At 44.8% G+C, this 27,814-nt stretch overlaps 1 protein-coding gene across 2 annotated transcripts; it reads left to right on the top strand.

Moving 5' to 3' along the window:
- SEC61A2 (SEC61 translocon subunit alpha 2) lies at window positions 1–26,059 on the top strand. 2 transcript variants are annotated; one of them, XM_047754778.1, is made up of 12 exons: window positions 1–118; window positions 2,154–2,221; window positions 3,839–3,904; window positions 6,503–6,581; window positions 11,486–11,617; window positions 11,736–11,845; window positions 16,285–16,438; window positions 17,382–17,542; window positions 17,831–18,028; window positions 21,561–21,752; window positions 22,166–22,242; window positions 24,971–26,059. In XM_047754778.1, the coding sequence occupies exons 1-12, from the start codon at window positions 112–114 to the stop codon at window positions 25,155–25,157; spliced, it is 1,431 nt and encodes a 476-aa protein (XP_047610734.1). In that variant the 5' UTR covers window positions 1–111; the 3' UTR covers window positions 25,158–26,059. The 2 variants fall into 2 exon arrangements, with proteins under 2 accessions (XP_047610734.1, XP_047610735.1); XM_047754779.1 differs by lacking the exons at window positions 1–118; window positions 2,154–2,221; window positions 6,503–6,581.
- The last annotated feature ends 1,755 nt before the right edge of the window (window positions 26,060–27,814 follow it).

Raw genomic sequence — 27,814 nt, 5'->3', positions numbered from 1 at the left:
GCCGGGCTGGCCGGAGCGCGTCGGGAGCTGGCGCCGAGGCCCCAGCCGCGGGACCCGAGCTAAGGCCGCTCCGAGGCCGCTGGGCCCCGCCGGGCCACCGCAGCCGCCGCCATGGGCAGTGAGTAGCGGCGGCGAGGCTCCCGCCGGGGGCGCGGGCGCCGACGAACCGCGGGAGTGGGGTTGGCGCCCGCCCTGGCGTCGTCCGGCCCGCGGGCGGGGAGGCGCGGGCTGCGCCGGGCAGCTGCGGAGGGCGTGGGTTGGGGACCTCCGCCGAGGCGCCGCCAGTGGGAGGCCTCGCCAGGCCAGTTGCAGGGACCCGACCTGGAGGCCCAGGATCTAAGTTCAGTGGGTGGCGAGGAGCGGAGGACCGCGCGGGGAGGCCATTGGTTTCGGGGGCGGGGAGTTAGGCAACCGGGCGAAATCTGGACCACTGTTAATTTTTCAGGGGTTTTGGAAACTCATATTTTTATTCCCAAGTCACCCTTCCTTGGTATGTTAGTTGTGATGAGTGAAGCTCCCTGATTTGTTTCATTTTTTTAAAAGCGATGCATGGCGTGTGTTGTAGTCGAGGAAAGGAGGTTGGTGGTATAGCATTTTCCTTAAATTTTGTATTTAAGTCATTCTGTAAGCATTTACTGAAAACTCAGCATAAGGGCATATAAGCTTTGGGGACAAGGCCTTGTATAATGGGGATCTTTTGAGGGCCGTCTCCCGAACTCAACACCACGTATCTTCACAAATATTCTTACATAGCTGTTCGGGTGATTGTTGGATGAATGGATTACCGCAAACCCAAGCTGTGCACCCATTGGCCAGCCAACTAGGAGACATTTGGGGAAGCTAGGAAGGAAGTAGGGGCGACACTTGGGCTTGAATTTTCAGTATAAAGGGTTAAATTTTGCAACACAGGAGTAGACAAGTGGCAGACAAAAGCATTGCTTGAACCTGAACACGCCAACGCATGTGATCATAAGCCAAGAAACCTGGGAGGGCACGTGGTTGAAATGGGAACGAAAAGGGGGGACGGGGATTCCAGGACATTTCCTGATGGGATTGACGTTGGTTCCGCATTAGAGATGAACGCTTTCCATAATTCACATTTACTTTCAAAATCATCTGAAATGGTACGTGGCTGACACACACCCGCCCATGAGCATTTTCGGCATTCTTCTGCCAGACATCAGTGGCTGCCATCATTTTGGGAGGTTTTATAGCAAGAGTGTAGAGTCCCCTTTTGGCTAACTGCTCAGGTGTCACTCCGCGTGTCAGGTGTAAAACAATTTCGTGATGTCAGTGAACAGAATCCCGTGTTTGTGAGGGAAGATGACCACCGCTAATAGCTCGTTGTGGCTTCTTGTGTTTCTGGACATTGCAGACACTGGCAAAGGCTGAGGAATTGTCATTTTCATCCTCCAGTTCTTTGGCAGGACTTGACTCAAGCCATGCCAGAAGAGAGTGCCTAGCCTTAAAGAACCTTCAATGATCTTTTATATAGTACGAGTTGTCTGGGAAAACAGTACTTTCTAATGAAGTGTCATTGTCCTTACCTGGGCTGATGACTGCACAAGGGCTGAGAGGTCCTTAGGTGGGAGAGCGACCCGCAGTGAATAGTGACCTAAGGAAATGAAGTAGAGATTGAATACAGTGTTTTAAAAACCTGTTTATAAAAGGTGGTGCCGTGATGTTTCTCACTTGTGCATCACGGTGTGTTTTCAGTCCCAGATGCAGTCGGCCCTGCAGTTTCAGCCCATTTCCTGTTGGACTTTCCCCCTCTGATTGTCCTGTTTCCTTCTGTGGTGTATGGGCTTGTGGGTGGCCTGGGTTTGCTCTTTTTGGTGTAGGGATAGTATCCCCTTTTTTGCATATATTAAAGAGCTGGGATTCCAGCATGAGAAAGCAAAATTGTGGCACCAGGATCGTCGCATCACTCTGCTTCTACTGATCAGCCCTTAAACCTTTTGGATTCTTTTGTCCCTTGAATTATTTCTCCTTCCTCATAGATTTGAAATGGAGACCATCATGATTAATTCTTTTGGGGGATGAGGTTGGGATGGATTGCCGTAAAAGAGAACCTTTGTATTTGATTCTGTAAAAAGATACGTCTCTTTTTTTAAAGCTTTGTAATAAGGATATTTATTTATTTATTTTAACAGTCAAATTTTTAGAAGTTATCAAACCCTTCTGTGCCGTTCTACCAGAAATTCAGAAACCTGAAAGGAAAGTAAGTATGATATTTTAGTAGTATAGAGGGTCGCTAAATGACCTATGCTGTTAAACTAGCTAGATTGATTGATTTTCCCCAACCTTTTTCTGGTTGTAATTAGAAAAATATCACCTGATCCTCCTCCTTTGCGAGAGGCACAGAGTAAATAAAACTATTTACAGACCTTTTCAATCTAGATGCTGTATCTTGTGGTTTCAGAAGTGACTGTTCTTGGAGTTCCCGTTGGGCTGCAGTGGGTTAAGAACACTACTGCAGTGGCTCCAGCGGTGGAGGAGGCAAGGGTTCTGTCCCCACCAGGTGCAGTGCGTTAAAGGATCCGGAGTTGCTGCAGCTGAGGCGTAGGTCACAGCTGTGGTTCGGATTCATTCCCTGATCTGGGAACTTCCATATGCCATGGGTGCAGTCATTAAAAAAAAAAAAAAAAGACTCTAAGTTTTGCCGTTTCCAAAGCAGGCATTTTTTTGGCCTGTGTGTTAGATAAGATTCCACATTCTGTCTGTCATGATCCATCGCACTAGGAATGATCCAATCTCTTGGGTCAGTTTTGTTTTTTTTTAAATGGGGTCGACTGTGATGAGTACAGCTGTTTCCCATAAATGGATTGCGGCTGTGCAGGTGTGTCCCTCCCATTTCTGGATTCCTTCCATCCAAAGGAAAATCACAGAGGTGCACTCGGAAGATATTGTGACGGCGTTAGATTGTTCCTTCATCATTGTACATTTTTGGAGCGGAGGCATTTCAATTCCAGAAATACTGTTAATCCCAAACCAGATCTGAGACATTCTTCTACCATACTCTCTGTTTTTCATGAAATTACCCAAAATAGGGAATGGAAAGAGATAAGTAAAACTTTTGTTAAATTTATTGTTTTATTTAGAAGTATATTTCCTTTTTTATTGCTATGAGATTATAAAAATAATTATTCTAGTTACAGGTCAGGCACTGCAAGAAATTCTAGCTTTTCGTATGCTGTGAAACATTGATATACGAGTGTTACAGGCAGTCCTCACTTTGCACAGTACAGTGTTAGCTGTAATGCCTGCATATTGGACGTGTCTTTTCATCCTTTTCATTTTCATTTAACACGGTACAACGCATTGAGGCCTGAATGTGCTTACTTTTTTTTTCTTTTTTTTTTTGGTCTTTTTGCCATTTCTTGGGCCACTCTCTCGGCATATGGAAGTTCCCAGGCTAGGGGTCGAATCGGAGCTGTAGCCGCCGGCCTGCACCACAGCCACAGCAACATAAGATCCCAGCCTCGTCTGCGACCTACACCACAGCTGATGGCAACGCCGGATCCTTAACCCACTGAGCAAGGCCAGGAATCGAACCTGCCACCTCATGGTTCCTAGTCGGATTTGTTAACCACTGAGTCACGATGGGAACTCCTGCATGTGTTTAAATTACTTAATTCTTGGAAAAGTTAAGAAAGATGTTTGAGAAGTTTAGCTCTTTTGTTAGCTGCTACTAACTAGAGTGAGAGTAGTGGTAAATTTTAATAGTAAATAACAGGAGCTTGTCGTGATGAGGAATGTGGGTTATGCTCTGGTATGGATTTTTGCTTTATATTTGCTACTTTGGTTTTGATTGATCATTCTTTGTTTTGTGGTGCAGATCCAGTTTAGAGAGAAGGTTCTGTGGACTGCTATAACTCTCTTCATCTTCTTGGTGTGTTGCCAGGTATGTAACCAAACATTAGACAAATGTCTGTACTTTTCTAAGGTCTTGGTTGGTTAGAACTTGAGAAACTTACTTTTTTTTGTTGTTTTTTGTCTCTTTAGGGCCGCACCCGCAGCATATGGAGGTTCCCAGGCTAGGGGTCCAACCAGAGCTATAGCTGCCGACCTACACCACAGCCAACACCAGATCTGAGCCACATCTGCGACCCACACCACGCTTAGGCAGTGCCGGATCCTTAACCCACTGAGCAAGGCCAGGGATTGAACCTGCAACCTCATGGTTCCTAGTCACATTTGCTTCCGCTGCACCATGACAGGAACTCCCGAGAAACCTTTAGTTAAAATAATAGTTATTTTGGGTATCGTTTTTTTAAAAATTACTTTTGATTAAAGAATAGTTGATTTACAATGTTGTTAGTTTGCTTTTTAGGGCTGCAACTGTGGCATATGGAAGGTCCCAGTTCAAACGGAACTGTAGCTGCTGGCCTGTGCCACAGCCACAGCCAAACTGGATCTGAGGTGTGTCTGCAACCTACACCACAGCTCATGGCAACATGGGATCCTTAACCTACTGAGTGAGGCCAGGGGTCAATCCCGCATCCTCATGGATACTAGTTCTTAACCTGCTGAGCCACAGTGGGAACTCCCATGATGAGTCTCTCTCGTCCTCATTTGTCTGCTGTTTCTCCCCACCTGTGACCATCAAGTTTATGATCCCTTTTCTTTTCTTTCTTTCTTTTTTTTTTTTTTTTAATTTTGTGGCTGCACCCATAGCATATGGAAGTTCCTGGGCCAGGGATTGCATCTGAGCCACAGCTGTGATCTACACCACAGCTGCCACATGCTGAATCCTTTAACCCACTGCACCAAGCCAGGGTTTGAACCCTTGCCTCCTCCAAGACCTGAGTCGGATTCTTAACCCACTGCACCACAACAGGAGCACTTACGAGCCCTTTTCTTGTTGGGCTGCTTTACAGGTTATTTTTCTTTAGATTTTAAAATATTCGTTAGCTTTTACTACTTGACACGTGTGTTCTTTTTGTTTTTTCCTTTTTTTGGCCTCTCCTTCAGCATGTGGAAGTTCTGGGGCCAGGGATCCAGCCTGCGCCACAGCGGCAACTCAAGCTACAGCAGGGACAGACCACGCTGGATATTGAACCCCGGGCACCACCAGAGAACTCCCTATTTTACATGTTTTGAAAGACATGTGTTCTTAGGCGTTGGGGAGGGAAATTCTGTTCAGTTAATCACGGCTTGCCCTCTTAGCCCAGAAAGAGCTTGTTTGCTTTGAAGATCCCCAATCCTGTTTTGTGTGTGTCCATTTGACTGGTTCACTGTTTCCATTCAAGCCTGGAATGCTTGTTTTTTCTGAAGTGCACACTGTGTTTTGTCAGGCTGAAACTGATTATTTTATGTAATATAGGGAATTGTCTGAACATTTGCAACTTGGGGAGTCATAGAAAATAGCTTTTGGGGTGCCTGCTGTGTTGTTGCTGCAGAGGTGCAGGTTTGATCCCCAGCCTGGCACCGTGGGTTAAGGATCTGGCATTGCTGCAGCTGTGGTGCAGGTTGCAGCTGCCACTTGGATTCAGTCCCTGGCCCCAGAACTTCCATAAGCCATGGGTGTGGCCAAAAAAAAACAAAAAAAAAACCATGGTTCTGTTGTCCAGCTCTTGTTGGACGTGGTCCCGTAGCTGTGGAACTTAGGAGGAGGAATAAGTTAGACACTGAGTTTGGTGATCCGTCGACTACAGGAAAGGGGGGAATCTCATTACTTAGGGGAGGGGGGCTGCCTTGTTCGTGTTTATAACCCCACAAAGCATCTAATCGTGGACCTAATGGCTGTCTCTGTGAGGTCATTTAAGGAAAGGGGTTTGATTGATCTCTTCCCAGCTTAGGGAGTGTGGTGGTACGGGCTGTCCTGTCGTGTTAACTGGTTTTTATGCAATGACTTACCTCCTCCCCATCTGTCACATTAGGCGAAGAGTGTTTGCAGCTATAGAGCGTGCATAAGATGTCTGTGCTTCTTGCTTTTGCTAACCCAGCTAATAAAGTCAGCTGTCTAAAGAGGTTTAGGTTGACCAGAGGGACTGTTTATTTTTTATTTTTATTTTTTCAGAGGGACTGTTTAAAATTGCTGGCAGGATCTTCTGGAACTTTTTTTTTTTTTTTCCTGGTCTTTTGTCCTTTTAGGGCTGCACCTGAGGCATATGGAGGTTCCCAGCCTAAGGGTCTAATTGGAGCTACAGCTGCTGGCCTACACCACAGCCACAGCAGTGTGGGATCCGAGCTGCATCTGCGGACTACACCACAGCTCACGGCAATGCCAGATCCTTACCCTTCTGAGCGAGGCCAGGGATCGAACCCGCATCCTCCTGGATGCTAGTTGGGTTCGTTAACTGCTGAGCCATGGCAGGAACTGTCTGCATTGCTTTTATTTTCGTTAAAACACTTTACTTTTAAGATGTGTTTGTTTTGTTACAGAACATGAGATGGAGTGTTTTTTAAGTATTGCGAATATTGAGTGAATGCCTTATAAATTAAGTTCAAATTTAACTTATGTACTGCGTTTTTGTAAAATATTTTATGTGATCTATAGATACCCCTGTTTGGAATCATGTCGTCAGATTCTGCAGATCCTTTCTACTGGATGAGAGTTATTCTCGCATCCAACAGAGGTGGGTGCTTTTCTCTTGCCTGCACGCTAGTGCTGACCTCACGTAGACACGAAGAGGTGGGAACCACTACTTGTTGATGTCTGTGGGGAGGGATCATGTGGTAAAAGAAACTCACGCTTAGGAGAAGCGACCAACGTGTAAATAATCACAAACTGTGTATTTGGAGTTGCTGTCATGGCTCATTGGTAACGAACCCAACTAGTATCCACGAGGACATGGGTTTGATCCCTGGCCTTGCTCAGTGGGTTAAGGATCTAGCCTTGCCGTGAGCTGTGGTGTAGGTCACAGACAGACGTGGCTCAGATTGTGCGATGCTGTGGCTCTGACATAGGCTGGCGGCTACAGCTCCGATTGGACCCCTAGCCTGGGACCCTCCTTATGCTACTGGTGTGGCCCTAAAAGGACCAAAAAAAAAAAAAAAAAAAAAAAAAAGTTGTATTTGTTATAAAGGAAATGCGCCAACATTTCAGATTTGCATAAAGCTGAAAATGAAAGTCTCACTTCTTGGGGGTTACTCCTGGGAGGACAGCACATCAGTGAATATCCATCCAGATTTTTCTCTGCATATATATTCACATACATGAATTTCTATACCTTTTTTTAATAAGAGCTTTTTTTCTCAGCCGCAGTATGCAGCAGCTTAACCTGGGATCTTGATTCCCAGGCCAGGGGTTGAACCTGGGCCACAGTGGTGCAAGTGCTGAATCCTAACCACTAGACCACCAGGAAACTCCCTATAGTTTTTTTTTAAACTGAAAAATAAAATCTACTATGTAACTATTCTGCTCCGTGGTGTGTTTACTTAATATGCTGGATAAGCTGTTTCACTGAGTGGCCATATACCATTCTGATATATGGATATGCTCGATTTATGTAATCATCCATTCATCAGGTATTTGTGGAGTCCTTACTGTGAGTAGAGCTTTGTGTTGAGTGCTGATATTAGAGTTGTGATCAAGACAGTGTTCCTTTTGTTGTGGAGTCACTTTCTGTTTTGGGTGGTACACTCTACAGGACGTATATTTTGGGAGAAAGAAGGGACATTTGAGCAGAGACCTGCCAGACATGAGAAAGGAGGCTGTGTGAAGATCTGGGGAGGAGTGTTCTAGGGAATAGCAAGTGCAAAGGCCCTGAGGTGCAGCTATACTTCCTATGTTCTGAGAACAATGAGGAGGATGGTGTGGCTCAAAGAAAATAAGGAAGGGGGGGTGTGGTGGGACGTGATGCTGCAGATGAATCCAGGAGTCAGATGATAAAGCTAGACAAGGCAGGCAGTGTGCTCTAGGAATGGTTCTCTTAGGGTTTTCTGTCATGCATTCAGTGTTTTTCCCCCAATTTTATATCATTATAACCAATGCTACCATGAATACTGTCACACTCTCCTATACATTTTTATTTTATTTATTTTTTATTTTTTGGCCACAGTGTGCAACAGCTTGACATGGGATCTCAGTTCCCAGACCAGGGATTCAGCCATGGCTACAGTGGTGAAAGTGCTGGATCCTAACCAGTAGACCACCAGGGACCTCCCCTCCTATGAATTTTATTTTTTTATTTTTAATTGTTTTTGGCCATGCCTGTGGCATGTGGACGTTCTTGAGCCAGAGATTGAACCTGTGCCACACCAGTGACAAAGCCAGATCCTTAACCTGCGGAGCCACAGAGGAACTCCCTATAAATTTTTAATAGAATAGATTTCTAGAATTTTGACTGTTTGTTGACAAGGAACGTTACTTGAGATACTGCTGAGTTTTCTTCTGAGAGTTTTGAAGTATTTTACACACTCCGCTATGGTGTATGAGAATGACCATTTCTCTTCCAGCAGTGGTCATAGTTATCCTTTAGACTTTGTCAGACAGGCACACGCTGCTATCTGTTATTTAATTTGTATTTCTTTGTGTGTTGGTGAGCTTGAATATTATCTTACATTTTTATTGAATATTTGTGTTTCTTCTGTGAGTGGACTTGTTAGAAGTCATAGGCAATTACTGGCCAGTTTAAACGCAAAAATGGAATTTACTGGAAGGATACTAGTTATTTTTTGGAATTCAAAGAGGAGGTAGAACAAGCGAGCTTTGGGGAGAAAGAGCCGGGCAGTTTTGGAGCTCAGTGTGGTTCTTTGACTCAGTTCTGGATTCCAGCTTAACCAGGATTTGCACCAGACCCAGTCAGCTGTGCTTAGAGTTGCCCGGTGACCTAGTACAGATTTGGGGGCTCTGGTTCCTCCTATATACTTGGTATTTTCCTGAGAAAGACCATTATTGGGAGTGGCTTTGCCTGTGGGATGTGAAAGTTCCTGGGCCAGGGATTGAACCTGCATCATAACAGTCACCAGAGCCACTACAGTGACAATGCCAGATCTTCAACCCACTGTGCCACCAGGGAACTCCCATTTATCTCATGATTTTTCTGTTTTGGGGGGGTTAGGCTATATTCCCCATGTCGTACAATACATTCTTGAGCCTGTCTTACACCCTGCCTCACCCTCATATTGCCCTTGCCTTCTTCCCTCCCTGCCCTTGTAACTTCTAGTTCGTTCTGTGAGTCTGTTTCTTTTTTTTGTTATAGTCACCAGTTTGTTGTATTTCTTAGATTCTACACACAAGTGATGTCATACAGTATTTGTCTTATTTTAGTTTTGCTGTTTGCTCATTTTAAAATTCTTTTCTGGAGTGCCTGTTAGATGGCTCAGTGGGTTAAGAACCCCACTAGTGTCCATGAGGATGCGGGTTGGATCCCTGACCTCGCTCCGTGGGTTAAGGAAGCTGCGGCATAGGTCGCAGATGCGGCTTGGATCTGGTGTTGCTGTGGCCAGCTGCAGCTCCAGTTCCGACCCCTCGCCTCGAAATTTATATGCTGTGGGTATGGCTGTAAATTTTTTTTAAATAAAATTCATTGTTAGGAATTCTTTGCCTCTTAGAGATACGAGCTCTTTGTCATACATGTTTGAATATTTTAAACTATTCTGTCTTTTGCCACTTGGAGTTTTCATGGTTGTATCTAATCACATCATCCGTCTTTTTCCTTGTGGCTTTTCGGTATTTTGTCGTACTTAGGAAGGCTTTTATAAGATTATAAGCATACTCCCTTCTAGTACTTTTGTTTTTTGTCTTTTATGGCTAATTTTTCTAAATACCTGGCCTTGATTTTGATGTAAGTCATGAGTTAAGGTATCTAGGCTTAATTTTCTATAAATGGCCAGTTATTAGCCGAGGTCCATTTATGCTTTTCCCTGCTGAACTGAAGTGCCGTATTTCCTAGATGAACTGTTCATTAAAGCTTGATTGGATTAGTTTTTGGACTTAGATCCATTTGACAGTTATAAATTTTGGTGATTTCATATAAAAAGAAATGTACCTTCCTGCCTCTTTCTTGGCTTTAACAGTAAGACGTGTTTTTATCTTTTACCGCTGAGAAATCCTCTGAGAAGGTAAGAAGAATCCTTTGCAGATGGAATCTTTTTTCATATGGAGGGCACCTTTCCATTATTTATATAAGCCAGGATTTAAAGTTGTGATGTGACAGAATCACCAGTGGAAACGTGGTCTTGGCCAGTTTCTTAGTTTTTTCATATTACCTTACACACTTGGTGTGTTTGGCTTTCTTATTTTTTTCCTAAAAGTGTAATGCATACTTTCTGCAAAGAAAAACTTGGAGGAGTTCCCGTCGTGGCGCAGTGGAAACGAATCCAACTAAGAACCTTGAGATTTCGGCTTTGACCCCTGGCCTCACTCAGGAGGTGTAGGCCAGCAGCTCTAGCTCCGATTAGACCCCTAGCCTGGGACCCTCCATATGCCTCGGGTTCGGCCCTAAAAAGACAAAAAAAAAAAAGAAAGAAAAGCTTAGAAAATGGAGAGAGGCAAATAAAAAGAATAAAAATCAGATAATAATACAGACATCTTGATAACCAAACTAAAATAACAGGGAATGATCTTCCACTTAAATGAAATCAAACTGTATATATAATTTTTGAATGTTTTTTCCTACCCACTATGTCATTAACATTTTTCATGCCACTATTTTATTTTATTTTTTATTCTTATTTTTTTGTCTTTTCTAGGGACGCATCTGCGGCATACGGAAGTTCCCAGGCTAGGGGTTGAATCGGAGCTGCAGCTACCGGCCTACACCACAGCCACACGACATGGGATCTGAGCCTCATCTGCGACCTACACCACAGCTCATGGCAATGCTGGATCCTTAACCCACTGAGCGAGGCCAGGGATCGAACCCACAACCTCATGGTTCCTAGTCTGGGTTTGTTAACCACTGAGCCACAATGGGAACTCCCATGCCACTATTTTATAATGTTGAATTTGATGACTTTATAATTTTAGATTTTGAATTAGAGTCACAAATATGCTTAAATATAATTTTTAAAATTAATTTGGTATTTAATTTTTGGGCTTAGTATGTAATTTTTAAATTGTGCACTAAAATAAAATTTACATTAGTACATTTAAAGATGGTTATTTGGACAGAAATCCTGGATGATGCTTTCAAAGGATTTCTTTAAGAATTTCAGTTTAGGAGTTCCCTGGTGGCTTGGTGGGTTAAGGATCCAGCATTGCCACTGCTGCTCGGGTAACTGCTGTGGTGCAGGTTCATTCCCTGGCCTGGGAACTTCTGCATGCCGCAGGCATGACTAAAAAAAAAAAGTAATTAAGTCTAGAATGTACAGAAACTTAAATTTTTGTAGTCTATATAGTAATTTTGACTCAATGCATTGTTTGCAGGTTGTGTTAATAAATGAGTCTTTAGCAATTAATGTTTAAGGAATGAAAATTTGTGTGTTAACATTTAAGCATGTATTTCAGTAGACATAATTAAGGACTGGGATGTTTCTGAATTAATCTGCATTGGGTTTACTACGGATTATTTATTGCTTTCCACTTCCTTTGTAGGAACTTTAATGGAATTGGGTATCTCCCCAATTGTAACATCTGGTTTGATTATGCAGTTGTTAGCTGGAGCCAAAATCATTGAAGTTGGAGATACACCCAAAGATAGAGCCCTATTCAACGGAGCCCAGAAACGTGAGCATTAATACAATTAAAGAACCTTTTCCAAACAGACGAGTTCGGTGGGAAAGCAGGTTTTCCCGTCTCTTGCTCTGAGGCTGTGAGCATGTCCTCCTCTCCCCGTCTCTGTCAGTGTTTGGCATGATCATCACCATCGGCCAGGCCATCGTGTACGTCATGACGGGCATGTACGGGGACCCTGCCGAGATGGGCGCCGGCATCTGCCTCCTGATCATCATTCAGGTAAGAAGTGCGTCGTACACATGCAGACAACGGTTGCGTCCCTCTTCCTCTTGTAACCTTTCCTCAGGCGGTGGATAGATGGCTTTTCTTAACCTTTGAAATCATTTTACTTAATTGGAGTATGTTCATTATTGAAGTAAAGTCTATAAAATGGTGTTGCTATAAGAAGTTAAAATTTACTGGAGTAGCCCCACAGACGTGTAATAAAAGCATCATGGCTCAGCCGTACAGCACAGGCTCTAAGATGCACCTTTTCCCATTTTGTTGACTCTTGAGGTCAGGGTGCTTGGCGAGGCGATAGTGTCTGGCACTTGCCCTCGGCCAGGTGGCAGTCCTGATGGTAGTCGATGCCTGCCTGTGCGTGTCAGCCGGTCACAGCCGTTTATATCATTTCATCAGCTGGTTATATGTGGCGTGTAACCATGTCATGCCACTGAGTTTAACTGCTGTTTATATAACATGTCATTGAGTTCAGTGGCTGTTTGAAGTCTTCCAACAACCCACTGTGATTTATTATTGAAATGAAATTGTATGTAAACAAATGCATAGGAAGAACAAGTTAGATGATAAACATCTAAGTCTAAACTTTTAATACATGGAAAATAAAAATTCTGTGTAATAAGTTATTGTGTCATAGTTGTTTTTTTTGTTTGTTTTGATTTTTTTTTGTCTGTTTGTTTGTTTTTTGCTTTTTAGGGCCGCACCCGTGGCATGTGGAGGTTCCCAGGCTTGGGGTGGAATCGGAACTATAGCTGCTGGCCTACACCACAGCCATAGCAACACGGGACCCGAGCCATGTCTGCGATCTACAGCACAACTCATGGCAATGTTGGATCCTTAACCCACTGAGCAAGGCCAGGGATCGAACTCGTGTCCTCATGGATCCTAGTTGGTTTGTTAACCACTGAGCCACAAAGGAAACTACCCCTATTGTCATAGTTTAATTGGCAGTAATTTTTTTCTTAGTTGTACACAAAACAATGGCATTACAAATAATAATATCTTACAGTCTATGAAATACCATATAAACATACATATATATAGTCTGGATTTTTTGAAATGGATACTTTGGAATGGGATTTTTAATTTATTTTATTTTATTTTATTTTATTTATTTTTTTGGTCTTTTTTTTTTGTCTTTTCCAGGTCCACACCCTCAGCATATGGTGTTTCCCAGGCTAGGGGTCTAATCGGCGCTGTAGCTTCCAGCCTCCGCCACAGCCACAGCAGCTCGGGATCTGAGCTTCGTCTGTGACCTACACCCCAGCTCACGGCAACGCCAGATCCTTAACCCACTGAGCGAGGCCAGGGATCGAAGCTGCAACCTCATGGTTCCTAGTCAGATTCATTAACCACTGAGCCACGACGGGAACTCATAGAATGGGATTTTTAAAGGCCAACATAATTTTTGCTCTACTAAGTATCTTAAAATATGTAAAATTTGTTGGTTTTTTTTTTTTTTGGCTTTTAGGGCTGCATCTGTGGCATATGGAAGTTCCCAGGGTAGGGAGTTGAATTGGAGCTGCAGCTGCTGGCCTACACCACAGCCACAGCAACGAGGGATCCAAGCTCCATCTTCAGCCTACACCACAGCTCACAGCAATGCTGAATACTTAACAGAGTAAGGCCAGGGATCGAACCCATGTCCTCATGGATACTAGTTGGGTTCGTTACCGCTGAGCCACAACAAGAACTCCAAAATATGTATAGTGTGGAAGCTATTTCTCGAATGTAATCCTTAAAAATAATTTAGAGAAGTTGCCCAAGTATGGATTGTACTTAAGTTAATGGTTATGTACTGGAGTTTTGAAAAGAGGTTTAAGTTAAACACTCAACATCTAGAGTCCTGATTATCTTGGAAATGGCTCTTATACACTCTATGAAATTCGGATTAATTTAGAAAACTGCTTTTTTTTTTTTTAGTGGTCAGAGGATCAAGGTCAGAAAAATTGTTGAAACTAAAACACAACTTTATTAGTAATAGTTCTATATACACATATATGCAGAAAGAGAGAAATTAGACCATTTCAGACTTGCGTCGTTGACCGTCTCTCTTTTTTTTTTAATAGGAAATCCTAGTAGGAAGCAAGTTGTAGTAAGGAGCTGGTTTAGCCAGGATGATTCAGAACAAGGAGAATGGGATTGCTGAGGTATTTCTCAGGCATCACTGACACACATCGCATATCCTAGGACGTTTCTAATAAAATGGAAATATTTTGTCTTTTGACCAGGAGAGGCATTTTTAATGGACTCTTAGGTAGTTTTCTGGAAGAGCACGCAGTTGGTATTCATTTTTTTTACCACTGTTCTATTCAGTGAGGGGCTGTCACTTCTGCTGTCTCATTCCCCTCATAGGCATGCACGCTTTTATCTTATTCCTTTAATTATGGAAGTTACTTCCTATTTAGATTTCTCTAAAATTCCTTTGTCCAATTAGAAAAGCATGAGTTTGATTTTCACCAGATAAAGACGAATCACTCTCTAGTCTGATGGTGGGAGCAGGGGTTTGGGGAGCTCCTATTGTTTCAGAGCTGCCTGTGTGATCTTGGACAGGTCAGTTCATCAAAAGCCCGCGATAACGCCTCATGGTTGGCTGATGGTCCGTCCGTGGACCGCGGTTCTGTGCTGTCCAGGGAGGGCTTCGGTATTTATGATGGGGAGTATGTACTTGTTACGTAATTGTGGTCAAGATAAAACCTCAGTAGTTAAGTCCTAACTTGTCTTTTATCTTGTCAAATTGTTAAACGTGGTTTCCAAACAGTAAAGGATTCCTGAGCTCTCTTAGAAGTTTTGAGGATTTTACTTTTTTTACAGTCCATTGAAAGTCAAACTAAAAGAATGGGAATAGACAAGTTAGGTTCTGTACAGCCTTGAAATGACACTTAAAACACTGTAGGAGTTCCCGTCGTGGCGCAGTGGTTAACGAATCCGACTAGGAAGCATGAGGTTGTGGGTTCGATCCCTGGCCTTGCTCAGTGGGTTAAGGATCCGGCATTGCCGTGAGCCATGGTGTAGGTCACAGATGCGACTCGGATCCTGCATTGCTGTGGCTGTGGTGTAGGCCGGTGGCTACAGCTCTGATTAGACCCCTAGCCTGGGACCCTCCATATGCCTCGGGAGCGGCCCTAGAAAAGGCAAAAAGACAAAAAAAAAAAAAAAGCAAACACTGTAAGGTAAGCGTGCTTCAAGTGGTGCCCTGTAGTTTTCTCTCTTTCTTAACAGGGCGCACGGGGTGGGCTGTGTGAGCCTGAGAGCTGGGAGGGATGGAAGCAGCGTCTCCCAGCTTCTGGAGGAGGGGCTGTCTTTGAAGTGGGGACAGCTGCCGACTGGGGACATTTTATTCCCATCCTCATTAGTGACCGAAGTGCAGGAAAGGAGTCATGACCACAGAGGTCACTTGCAAGCTGATGGCTTATTTTTATGAACACTTTTACTGAAATGTCTGAGGAAAGAGGAAAATGAAAAACTTTTGATTTCACGTAAAGTTAGTATGCTTTTATCAAAAAAAAAAAAATTATGAGCTTAAGAACCTGCTGACCCTTAGATGCCTTCAGATTTTTCTTCGGTTTTTGTCATTGGATGTATCAAATGCATTTGTACATTGTTTTAATCTGTACACATTTGTCTCTATTTTTGACATTCTATATATTTTATATCGAATCAACATATAAATATGTAATACTTAAAAATATACCAACATAGTTCACATACTTTTCCTTTAATGGCCTATAAAATTACCTCTTGTTACTGCTTCGTAGTTCATTTGGCCTTTCACTTACTCAGAGCCGTTTAGAACGGTTTCAGTTTCTTGCTGTCATAAATACTACAACTGTGAATGTTTCTGTTTTTGTGTGCTTTTCAGTAGTCCTTATTTTCAAACATGGTGAGAGAAATGAAAATATACTTTGAAAGTCACAGTCTGCATTATAATATAACGACATTTCCAATCCTCTGATTTGCAGAATTGGCCTCCCACTAGACTAAACTGGGTTAAAAGACTCAGAATGTCAATTTTTTTTTTGTCTTTTGTCTTTTCGGGGCCGCACCCGCGGCATATGTAGGTTCCCAGGCTAAGGGTCCAATCGGAGCTGTAACCGCCGGCCTACGCCAGAGCCCCAGCAACTCGGGATCCGAGTCACATCTGAAACCTATACCACAGCTCACGGCAACACCATGAGGTGTGGGTTCGATCCCTGACCTCTCTTAACCCACCGAGCAAGGTCAGGGATCACACCCGCAACCTCATGGTTCCTAGTCGGATTCGCTAACCACTGCGCCACGACAGGAACTCCAGACTCCGAGGGTCCTTAACCGTGATTTTGCAGCCGTTGGGTTTTAAGTGTTGAGAATGCTGGGATTTCAACGTAGTCAATGATGTTCACCCTCCCCTTTCTCGAGTGTATTCTGGCTTCAGCTTACTTGCCTTTCTTTCCCCACAGTTGTTTGTTGCTGGTTTGATTGTGCTGCTGTTAGATGAGCTGCTACAGAAGGGTTACGGCTTGGGGTCTGGTATTTCCCTCTTTATTGCCACCAACATCTGTGAGACCATTGTCTGGAAGGCCTTTAGTCCCACCACCATTAACACTGGCCGAGGTACAGTGCACGCGGCTGCACCTGCACGGGTCCCGCTGGATGTGCGCTGAGAGGAACACGAGGTGGTGCCTTGCCGTCCCGGTCGGCCTCGGATGCTGATTGTTCCAAGGCCGATGAGCAGAGATCAGTGAAGTAGGAAATACTACTTCAGCAAGGAGACTATCTAAAATGTAGCCTCTGCTCACTTAAAATTTCAGTGGTTGCAAGCATTTAAAAAACTTTATCTGCCTAAGCCATTGCTGCGGAAGTACTGACTTTGATTTCAGCATTCCTAGAGGGCTGAAACGAGAGTGGGTGAAACTTTTCAGACGAAAACCTATTTCTGTTTGCACCATCAGGGAGCACCAGTACTTTTGCAGCTGTTCTCCTTGGCTTTGTAATAGCACTTCAATTTTGAACTATTTCCTTGTCGTGCCTTACCCATCTCTGCTTCTCTCAACTGCCATCCAGGATTTGTAATGGTTAACAACTAACCTGGTCCCAGCCTTAGAAAGTAGCAGGGATGGTGACTGACGTACTTGGTAAACTGAACTTAAGGGCGAGCCCGCAGAGGAACAGACAGCGCTCTCTGCTTTGCTGCTGCTTCTCCCCACCTCCGCTCTCCTGCCCCCTCAGAGTCCTTCCCTTCCCGAACCGAAAGGCCAGGCGAGTTGTTCTGAGTGAAGTAGTTGCTTTAGTCCGTTCACCTTTTCCTGTTTTCATCAAGAATAGTCTCTTGAGAAAACTTCAGATTTATGCTAAAAGAAAAAAAAAAAATCTCCTTGCCCCAGTGAGGTAAGGACTTGGAGAGGCTCCACACGTGGGCGTATCGCGAAACAAACGTGGATGACTTACTGTGCCTCGTATTTTCTGCCTGGTCCTGGAGCTCTGGGGTTACGTGTCGTGACTTTGGGGACGACTGTGCGTGATGAGGCTGCGGCTGACTTCCGTCTCCCCTTCTCAGGTACGGAGTTTGAGGGGGCCGTCATTGCCCTCTTTCATCTCCTGGCCACCAGGACAGACAAAGTTCGAGCTTTACGGGAGGCTTTCTACCGTCAGAATTTGCCCAATCTCATGAACCTCATTGCTACGGTTTTTGTGTTTGCTGTCGTTATCTACTTTCAGGTAAGTCTCCTGTCCTGGCTGAAGTCGGGGGGTGTGGATTTTTACTTGGCTCCGCGAGACCAGGATGCCGTCTGAGATGTTCGCGCCAACAAGCCAGTGTGGGCAAATCTGCTTCAGCAGATGATTCCGCTGCTGGGTCTCTACGGTACCAAATGGCAGTGGTTAGGCCGAGAGGAGGATGCCTCTCTGCGGGCGTCGGTGTGGACGGGAACGCGTCTTGGCGTCAGCCTCGCCCGCGTCCTGCCGGCCTGCGGCTCCTGTGACCCGCGTCTGCCCTTCCCTCCTCAGGGCTTCCGTGTGGACCTGCCCATCAAGTCGGCGCGGTACCGAGGGCAGTACAGCAGCTACCCCATCAAGCTCTTCTACACGTCCAACATCCCCATCATCCTGCAGTCGGCCCTCGTGTCCAACCTGTATGTCATCTCCCAGATGCTGTCCGTTCGATTTAGTGGCAATTTTTTAGTCAATTTGCTGGGACAGTGGGCTGTGAGTATTTTATGGTTTGTTCTCAGTATTCACATGCATTGTAATTTGCATTTCATGCTTATATTTTTAACCGAAAGGGAGGAGCCACAGTCGAAGCAGTTGCTTTAACATTTTCAGATTCCTTTACGGTTTATTATCTATTTGGAAGCGTTGTAAAGCTGTATGTGTGGGGTAAAACTAAGATTTTTGGCCAAGTACTTTTTATTTTAGGGCCGCTGTTCCCAGGCTAGGGGTCGAATTGGAGCTGCAGCTGCCAGCCTACCCCACAGCCACAGCCACGCAGGATCCGAGCTGAGCCGAGTCTGCAGCCTGCACCACAGCCACAGCAATGTCAGATCCTTAATCCACTGAGTGAGGCCTGGGATCAAACCCATGGATATCAGTCGGGTTCATAACCCACTGAGCCACAACAGGAACCTCTAGCCAAGTTCTTTTTATTATTTTACACCTAGGATTCATTTTCACATCTCCTTTGAGTTTCCTTCCAGGTTAAAATCACGGTTGCGGTTATGAGTGGAATTCCCCAGAAGTTCCCTGGTGGCCTAGTGGTTAAGGATCTGGCATTGTCTCTGCTGTGGTGTGCGTTTGATCCCTGGCCCAGGAACTTCTGTGTGCTGCCGGTGTGCCCAAAAAAAAAAAGAAAAAGGAAAGTGGTTCCCTGCTTTGTAATCTTATTCCACTATTGCCTAGAGTGTTTTTTTCCAAAGATGGTATTTGCTGATTATATTGATACTGAAATCATTCTCTCCTGCCTCCCCTGCTGATTTTCATGGCCTCAGTGGCAGTAAACTAGTGGGTGATTAGCTGGAGAAAGGCATGGAATTACTAGATCTTCTTTCTTTTTCTTTTGCTTTTTAGGGCCCCATCTGTGGCATGTGGAGGCTCCCAGGCTAGGGGGTGCAGTAAGAGCTACAACTGCCGGCCTATACCACAGCCACAGCCACGCTGGATCCTTAACCCACTGAGCGAAGCCAGGGATCAAACCCTATGGTTCCTAGTCGGGTTCATTTATGCTGTGCCATGATGGGAACGCCTGCAATTACTAGATTGAAGAGAGAATAGAGTTGCTAGAAATAGAATCTAGGAAGTTTTTGCCTCCTCTTTTAGATCCTCTTCCTCACAACAGCTTTATAGCAATCCAGCCTCACTCATTGGGATTGTGGTGTGGTTTTTGTTCTTTTTGCTTTTTAGGGACGCACCCCCCCCCTCCCCCGGCATATGGAAGTTCCCAGGCTAGGGGCTGAGTTGGAGCTCCAGCTGTTGGCCTACACCGCAGCCACAGCAGCGCAGGATCAGAGCTGTGTTTGCAACCTATACCACAGCTCAGGGCAATGCTGGATCCCCGACCCACTGAGCCGAGCCAGGTATGGAACCAGCATTCTCCTGGATCCGAGTTGAATTCATTTCCGCTGTGCCACAACGGGAACTCCCAGTGTTGTGAGTTACCGTGGCATTGAATTTTGATTGACGTAAATTCTTTCACCTGACCAAGGGGTAGTTTTCTCCTTGAAAATTAGGAGATTAGTGAAAACTAAGATCCTTATGTTTTGCAGAATATGTAATTCTAGAATTTGTATTTCCCCCAAAAATATGTTTTCATCATTCCTGAAACATGGGGCTTATTCTGTGCATTTGTCTCAATATGCTGCCTTTTGCATTGTAAGTTGTAATGACATATCTTTAAGTTTCTTTTTAGGGCCACAGCTGTGGCATATGGGCTGCGCGGGTCCATTTAGGTGCAGATTTTGTTCAGTAGTAAATACTTCAGTTCCACACGGTCCGCAGCAGGTTGAATCCTGCCACACAGGACCTTGGATACGGAGGGAGGAGCCGTTTATACAGAGGCACGGCTGTAAGCTCTGTGTGTATTTCTCAGTTGTGTGTGGGGTCGGTGCCGTAAGCCCCACGTGGTTCAGCGGTCAGCTGTGCTCCTTTTCCATTCATTTACCAGAAACCTGATTACCTGTGGAGAGGGGAGGGTCCCTCCACACGTGAGCTGATGGTCTGGCAGTAATAATTACTATGAGAATTTTACAGCAGCGATTGCACTGAATGGTTGTATATAGATTGTGTTGGATCTTAACGAGATTAAAAAAATTTTTTTTAATGATTTTGATTTTTTTTCCATATAGATGGTTTACAGTGTTGTGTCAATTTTCTACTGTACAGCAAAGTGACCCAGTCACACACACATATATATACACATTCTTTTTCTCACATTATCCTCCATCACATTCCATCCTGAGTGGCAAGATAGTTCCCAGTGCTACCCAGCAGGATCTCATTGCTTCTCTGCTTCAAAGGCAATGGTCTGCATATGTTAACCCCAGATTCCCAGTCCATCCCAGTCCCCACCCTCCCACCCCCAGCAACCGCAAGTCTGTTCTCCAAGTCCATGAGTTTCTTTTCTGTGGAAAGGTTCATTTGTGCTGCATATTAAGAGTCCAGATATAAGTGGCGTCATATGGTATTTCTCTTTCTGACGGACTACACTTAGTATGAAAGTCTCTAGTTCCACCCTTGTTGTTGCAAATGGCATGATTTTGTTCTTTTTTTATGGCTGAGTAAGACTTTTTTTTTTTTTAAATGAGAATTATTGGGAAGTTAAATTTGTCTGTAAACAGTGCTTCTGATATTAGTGACTCCAGGGACACAGTAAAGGAATCATTTGGAAATTGTAAATTTAGGAAACAGACATTTTGATCATTGCAACTCAAAATTGCTTCCCCACCCTTCATGGCCCTGAACTTTTATTTACATTTTTTTTTTTTTCCTGCTATTTCTTGGGCCGCTCCCACGGCATATGGAGGTTCCCAGGCTAGGGGTCTAATCGGAGCTGTAGCTGCCAGCCTACGCCAGAGCCACAGCAACGCAGGATCCGAGCCGCGTCTGCAACCTACACCACAGCTCATGGCAACGCCGGATCGTTAACCCACTGAGCAAGGGCAGGGACCGAACCCGCAACCTCATGGTTCCTAGTCGGATTCGTTAACCACTGCACCACAACGGGAACTCCGATTGCATTCTTAATAGAAACTCAGAAGTGAAAGAATCTGTGCTTACTCTTAAATAGTTCAGAGGATTTCAGATTCTGAACATTATCAGAGATCAGTGTAAATGTCATCACGTTCCCAGCTTTAGGAAGAGAAGGATTCTTCTTGTAGATGTATTATGTTTTTCTAAAAATCGCTCTTCTGTTAATAGTGTAGTCACAGTGTCTTTTATGTAATAGATACTGTATAATTTTGAAGGAGTAAAGATATTAGACACAAAAGCAAATCCTTAAGTTACATGGAATCATTAGTTGTAGGTGCTTTGAGCTTAAAACATTGTCCTAATTTTTTTTGGCTGTACCCAGTACCCATGGCATGTGGAAGTTCCCAGGGCAGGGATTAAACCTGCACTGCAGTTGTGACCTGTGCCACAGCAGCAGCAATGCTGGATCCTCAACCTGCTGTGCGACAGGGAGCTTCCAGGAGTTTCAAAAGTCGCAAAAATGTGACGCTTTGTCCTTTTTATTCTTGTTCTGTAGGATGTCAGCGGGGGAGGTCCTGCTCGGTCTTACCCAGTGGGGGGGCTTTGTTACTACCTGTCCCCCCCGGAGTCCATGGGCGCCATATTCGAGGACCCTGTCCACGTGGTGGTTTATATCATCTTCATGCTGGGGTCCTGCGCCTTCTTTTCTAAGACCTGGATAGAGGTGTCTGGTTCCTCCGCCAAAGATGTAAGTATTTGGTTTATTTGAAAATGAAAGAAAATTCGTAATTTTTCATGGTAACTGATACGTGTAATTAGTTTTATAATTTAAATTCTAGTTCATACTTTTTCATGAAGTATTACCTCCAAGGAGTTAAAAACTAGTTCCTGGAAAGTGAAAAATTCTTCTATGTTACAGTAGTTTGTGACTCTCCAGAGTCAGCCCTGCCTGAGAAAGGCTAACTCCTTAATATCTGTGCTCTCCTTGGCAATTAGCAAAGACTGAGAAGCACTGGCTTCAGGTCGGGGTGACGTGCTTGTGCAGCAGCTCAGCCGCAGGGAATGGGGTGGTCTCCGCCTGCCTCCCGCCTCCCACAGAGCCTGGCGGACGGTGGACGGTGAAGCGGCTGAGATTGCTTTGGAAACCTTTTCTCTTCGCAGGTGGCGAAGCAGCTTAAGGAACAGCAGATGGTGATGAGGGGCCACAGGGACACCTCCATGGTTCACGAGCTCAACAGGTGAGGCCTGAGGCTGCGTCCTGATGGGAGAGTGTGTGCCTTACACGCACAGGTACCCGGTTTTCCATTTATTGTCAAATGTTGTAATTTGTCTAGATTCACATTTGAGGCATTTTTCCCCTACTTAACACAAAAGAACCAGAATTTGACACAGAACTGAATTGTTCATCACGTCAAAATTGACACCTGAATTATTGTTCTAATTGAAATTGTGTGCCCATCACTGCTCAGCCCATTGTTAAAATGCTACATACATAGGTCAGAGGTTCTCACTGTTGGCTGGCTGCATGTCAAGTCACCTAGGAACTTAAAAAAAAAAAATCTGATATCCCACCTCTAGGAATTGGGATGTGTTTGGTCCTGGGTGGCTGCTAGGCCTCAGTTTTTTGTTTTTTTGATAACAGCTTTATTGAGATAGAAATTTACTGTGTGAAGTATATGGTTTAGCGGATTTTTTTCAGTGTATTAAGTGTGCAATCGTTACAATATAGTTTTAAGAACCTTTTCACCGCCCAGAAAGAAACCCTGGACCCATGAGCTACATCCCGGCCCCTCCTACCTCTCAGCCTCCAGCTTTTTCTTTAGTCTCTTGGATTTGCCTGTGCTGGACATTTCATAGGCATGGAGTTACTGTATGTGATCTTTTGTGAATATCTTCTCTTACTTCGCATCATGTTTTCCAGGTTTATCTGTTATTTGTGCATTTTATGCCATTGTATGGATTACCGTGCTTTGTTGACTCATTTCGTCAGTTGATGGAAGTGTTGGTTGTTTCCACTCTTTGGCTCTTACGAATAATGCTCTTGCGAACATACCTGTACAAGCTGCGTGTGGACCTATGCTGTCATTTCTCTTGGAGCGGCCTTGTTGGGTCATTTAGGAACTCTGTTGATCACGTTGAGGAGCTGCCAGACTCTCGTAGGGTGGCCACCCCATTCTCTGTTCCCAGGGGCAGCGTCTGAAGTTGCTGCACAGCCTCACCAGCACTAGCATTGGTTTTTTTGGTTTTTTTTTTTTATGTTTTACTGTATTGTTTTTTAAAATTGAGGTATAGTTACTTTTCATTTTTTATCATCTTTTTATTTTTTGTCTTTTTCGGGCTGCACCTGCGGCATAGGAAGGTTCCCAGGCTAGGGGTTGAATTGGAGCCATAGCCACAGCAACATCAGATCTGAGCCGCAGCTTGTGGCAATGCCAGATCCTTTAGCCCACTCAGCGAGACCAGGGATCAAACCTGCATCCTCATGGATACTTGGGTTTTTTTTTTTTTTTTGGTCTTTTTGCCATTTCTTGGGCCGCTCCCACAGCATATGGAGGTTCGCAGGCTAGGGGTCGAATTGGAGCTGTAGCTGCTGGGCTGTACCACAGCCACAGCAACATGGGATCCAAGCCACACCTGCAACCTACACCACAGCTCACAGCAACGCCAGATCCTTAACCCACTGAGCGAGGCCAGGGATCAAACCTGTAACCTCATGGTTCCTAGTCGGATTTGTTAACCACTGAGCCATGACGGGAACTCCAGTACTTGGGTTCTTAACCCACCGAGCCACAGTGGTAACTCCTTTTTATCATCTTTTTAAATTGAGGTGTAACTTATTAAAAGCAATTTTTTACCATCTTTTAAACATTGAGGTATTTTGTTCTTGCTTTTTGATTCTAGCCACCTAGTGGTATGAAATGGTATCTGGTTTTTCTTTCACGGTGGTTTTGATTTGCTTCTCCTTGAAGAGTCATGATGTTGAGCGTCATTTCATGTGTTAATTAGCCCTTTGAACAGGTTCTTGGAGGAATCCTCTCTTCAGTTCTTGTGCTCATTAAAAATGTTGAATTGGGTTGTTTCTTGTGACCGAGCTGTAAGAGTAAAAACATTTGAGGGTGTCTCTCATGTCAGGCGTGTGATGTGCAAACACTTTGCCTCATCCTGTGGGTTGTCTTTTTTCACTTCCTCCGTGGTGCCCTTTGATGCTTAAGTTCTTAATTTTGATGTTCAGTTTTTCAGTTTTTTCTTTGGTTGCTTTGTGCCACTTTTGGTGTTGTATCTAAGAAGCCAAGGTCACAAAGATTTATCCTCTTCCGTTTAGGTCTGTGACCACTGTGAGCTAGTTTTTGATAGGAGATGGGAGTCCAGCTTCCTTCTTCCTCATGGATATCCACGTGTTCTAGAACTGTTTGTTGAAAAGATATTGGTGTTGCTAACTTGCAACACAGAATAGATTGCAGAGAGTGGCATGAGGACCTCTGCGTCCACCTGTGCCCAGCTTCAGTGGTTATCAGCCTGCCATCCTTGTCTCCCCATCCCCTTCTTTAAATACCGTCCCATTATTTTTCAACAATTCTCCAGATAACTTGATCGTGTGACCACCGTTGAGTTACTGCTGAAGAGGTCATCATTTGATACTTAGGAAGCATTTGGAAATTTACTCTTCCTGTGCTAGAGGGAGCGAACGGTTACCCACTCAGCAACACTGTTAAGCAGTCCAGTACTCAAACTTCAGTTGTGGCTTTTCCTTTTCTTCCGTAAAAATCATGTATTGCCTGTCTCAGCTATGAACTGGTTTCTTGAACTCGGGAAGTCCAGTCGTCCCCTTAATTAAGCACAGTGCCCATCCGCATGTGACTGTCGGTGGCTCTGGACGCGCCATCGGTGCTGCCAGATTCATCACGCCGCACAGGTCAGTGCTGCTCACCGGCGCCCAGCCCTCTGACTGCGGGTTCTGTCTTCCAGGTACATCCCCACGGCTGCTGCGTTTGGGGGTTTGTGCATCGGCGCCCTGTCGGTCTTAGCCGACTTCCTCGGGGCCATCGGCTCTGGCACCGGAATCCTGCTTGCAGTCACTATTATTTATCAGTATTTTGAGATATTTGTTAAGGAGCAGGCTGAAGTTGGCGGGATGGGTGCTTTGTTTTTCTAAACGTTGCGATATTTCTTTGTGTGTGAAAGGGAAGGTATTTTGTCGCATTGTTTTTGTCAAGTAATGCGGTCCCCCTCTTCTCCTGCCACAGTTCGTTTTCCAGGGCGAAGCGTCCCATGTCTGAAATGGGCACGGAGCTGAGCCCGTGTGCAGCATGAGTACCAGCTGCCTTAAAACTCAAGTTTACATTAGTCAGTCAGAAACATCCACGCAGTGTTGCTTGTGATGCTGGAAAGCGCTGTACCCGCCTCGCCGTGTTCAGCTGTGACGGCGAGACGGTGCCGGGGATCAGTTCTGCACACTCATCCCAGCACTCCCCCTCCCCAACCCGTCTGAAAATAAACGCCCTTCCAGTTGCCACTTGCCCGTAGCCTGGAGCTTATTTAAGGAGTTCTGGAACATTTATATCGAATCCGTACTTGAGATATAATCACTGTTCGTACTCTTTAAACTCACAGTGTCCCCGTTCCCACGTCCCCCCTTTTATTGGTTCCTCCTCAAATCCAGCTTTTAGTGTCACCAGTGTCACATCTGTTCCCAGAAGCAAGCGCTTGTATGAACAGTTTCCCATCCCCCTTCCTTCCCAGTGACAGCAGGTAGTGCTGTTGGACTGTATCGGCTGTGCCTTCCAACGCCAACAAGTCGCTTGAGTCTCTTTCAAGACACCATGCCCCCATTTTTTTTTTTTAAATCCCTAAAGCAAAGATCTAATGCTCCAGCAGTGTCTGTAGTTGAGTGGGGAGAAAGTGAGTAACTCATGCTAGGAGTTTGTGTAAGTTGTTGTACTTGACAGCAGCAACATGAGTGTAAACAGTAGACAATAAAGTTTTATTTAATAAAACTGTCCGTTGTGTTAGAAAAATACAATTTGATATTAAATGATGTCTAAGATTATCTGTAAAGGTTCCTTGTATTCATGCATGATTCATCCCGAAATACCTACTGCGCATGTATTAGTTTAACCCTAAAAATACTGAGAGACAGTGGCCCACACAGGGTACTTAGATTTATGACTGACACCTGCAAAGACCAGAGAAACAGTTGTCTCTATGTCCCAGCCTCCACTGGCATTAGCACAGTTCTTTCTCAATAATTCATTTTTTTAACTATGTGCTTTATTGCCCAAAATGAGATCAGACTTTTCAAAGACATCCTTCTCATTAGTGTGGTTTTCCATCCCTGCTTAATTTCTTAAATGCAGTAAGTATCTCTCAATTTTTTGACTTTTTAGGGCCGAACCCACAACATATGGAGGTTCCCAGGCCAGGGGTCAAATTGGAGCTGCAGCTGCTGCCTACACCACAGCCACAGCAATGCCAGATCTGAGCCAAGTCTTCAGCCTGCATCACAGCTCCTGGCAACCCACTGAGCGAGGCCAGGGATCGAACTTGCATCCTCATGGCTGTTTGGTTTCCACTGAGCCATAATGAAAACTCCAGTATATCTTGTTTAGTTTAAGATCACAAAGCCAGCAAATTTCGGGAGAAAGGCAGAGAAAATAAAGGCAGGCAGGACAGTAGCTATGGTCAACAGGAGAGCATGTCCTGAGGGCCTCAGATGATTGTTACTATGGAAATACCGTGTTCTAGCTATCTTTCCCTAAAAGAGGTGGAAATAAGTGCCTTTCATAATAACCAGCTTTTAAATGCTGACATACTGTCAGCTGATGAAAACATTCAGACCACTCGTTCTCCAACTCAATTCCCAAAGCATAGCCTTTGATATGTATAGATAATGTGAATTGCATTAGGGGGATGATTTAGCTGTCACTTTTAAATTGCACTCTTAGGGAGTTCCCACCGTGGCACAGAGGAAATGAATCTTGACTAGGAACCCTGAGGTTGCAGCTTCAATCCCTGGCCTCACTCAGTGGGTTAAGGATCCAGTGCTGCTGGGAGCTGTGGTATAGGTTGCTCTGATCTGGCGTGGCTGTGGCCAGCAGCTGTAGCTCCGATTAGACCCCTAGCCTGGGAAGCTCCATGTGCCACGGGTGTGTCCGTAAAAAGACCAAAAAAAAAAAAAAAACAGCCCTCTTAGGAAGAGAAAGAGGCAGAAAGGATAGGCAGGGGTTACCAATCTGTCTCTTCCATCAGCATTTAAAAGTGGATTAACCAGCTGTCATGGGAAGTGGTTTTGAAGGGTTGGCCTGTGCTTTATGGACACCTTGGTGCTTCCTGATTTTGATCGAACAGCAACAAGGGGAGTTAGAGGACTTGGGCCTTGAGAGCTCAGGAAAAAGGATTCCAGTCTCTGGAAAGGGTGATGCCATGCTTTAAAATAAGGATTTTTTTTTTTTTTTTTTTTGGAGGCACAAGGAAGGCCACTATCAGAGCAACTAGCTGGGGGCTGAATCTTCACTGCATTCATAGGGAGAGCGGACTTGATCTGTACAGTTCCAGGTCCACCTTCCTTCCCGTTATTCTCGTGTAGGGCGTACAATAGAAGCATCTTTTCTCTGGGAAGACAGTGAGCCTGCAGACAGATGGCCATATACTGCAGCCTCTCTGGCATTCACCCCCTGATTGTGTCTGGTTCTGCGGGGCCTGACTAAACCCTGGGGCCAGGGCTGCAAACATGACCTAGGAGTAGCCGGGGAGGACCATCTGGAGACTCCTGCTGGGCTACCCTGGAGAGGCAGTAATCCCGAGGCTACAGAA

Source organism: Phacochoerus africanus, chromosome 12, assembly GCF_016906955.1.
Source record: "Phacochoerus africanus isolate WHEZ1 chromosome 12, ROS_Pafr_v1, whole genome shotgun sequence".
Lineage (NCBI taxonomy): Eukaryota > Metazoa > Chordata > Mammalia > Artiodactyla > Suidae > Phacochoerus > Phacochoerus africanus.
The sequence above is the reverse complement of the archived record's forward strand: the minus strand, read 5'-3'. Positions and strand labels throughout refer to the sequence as shown.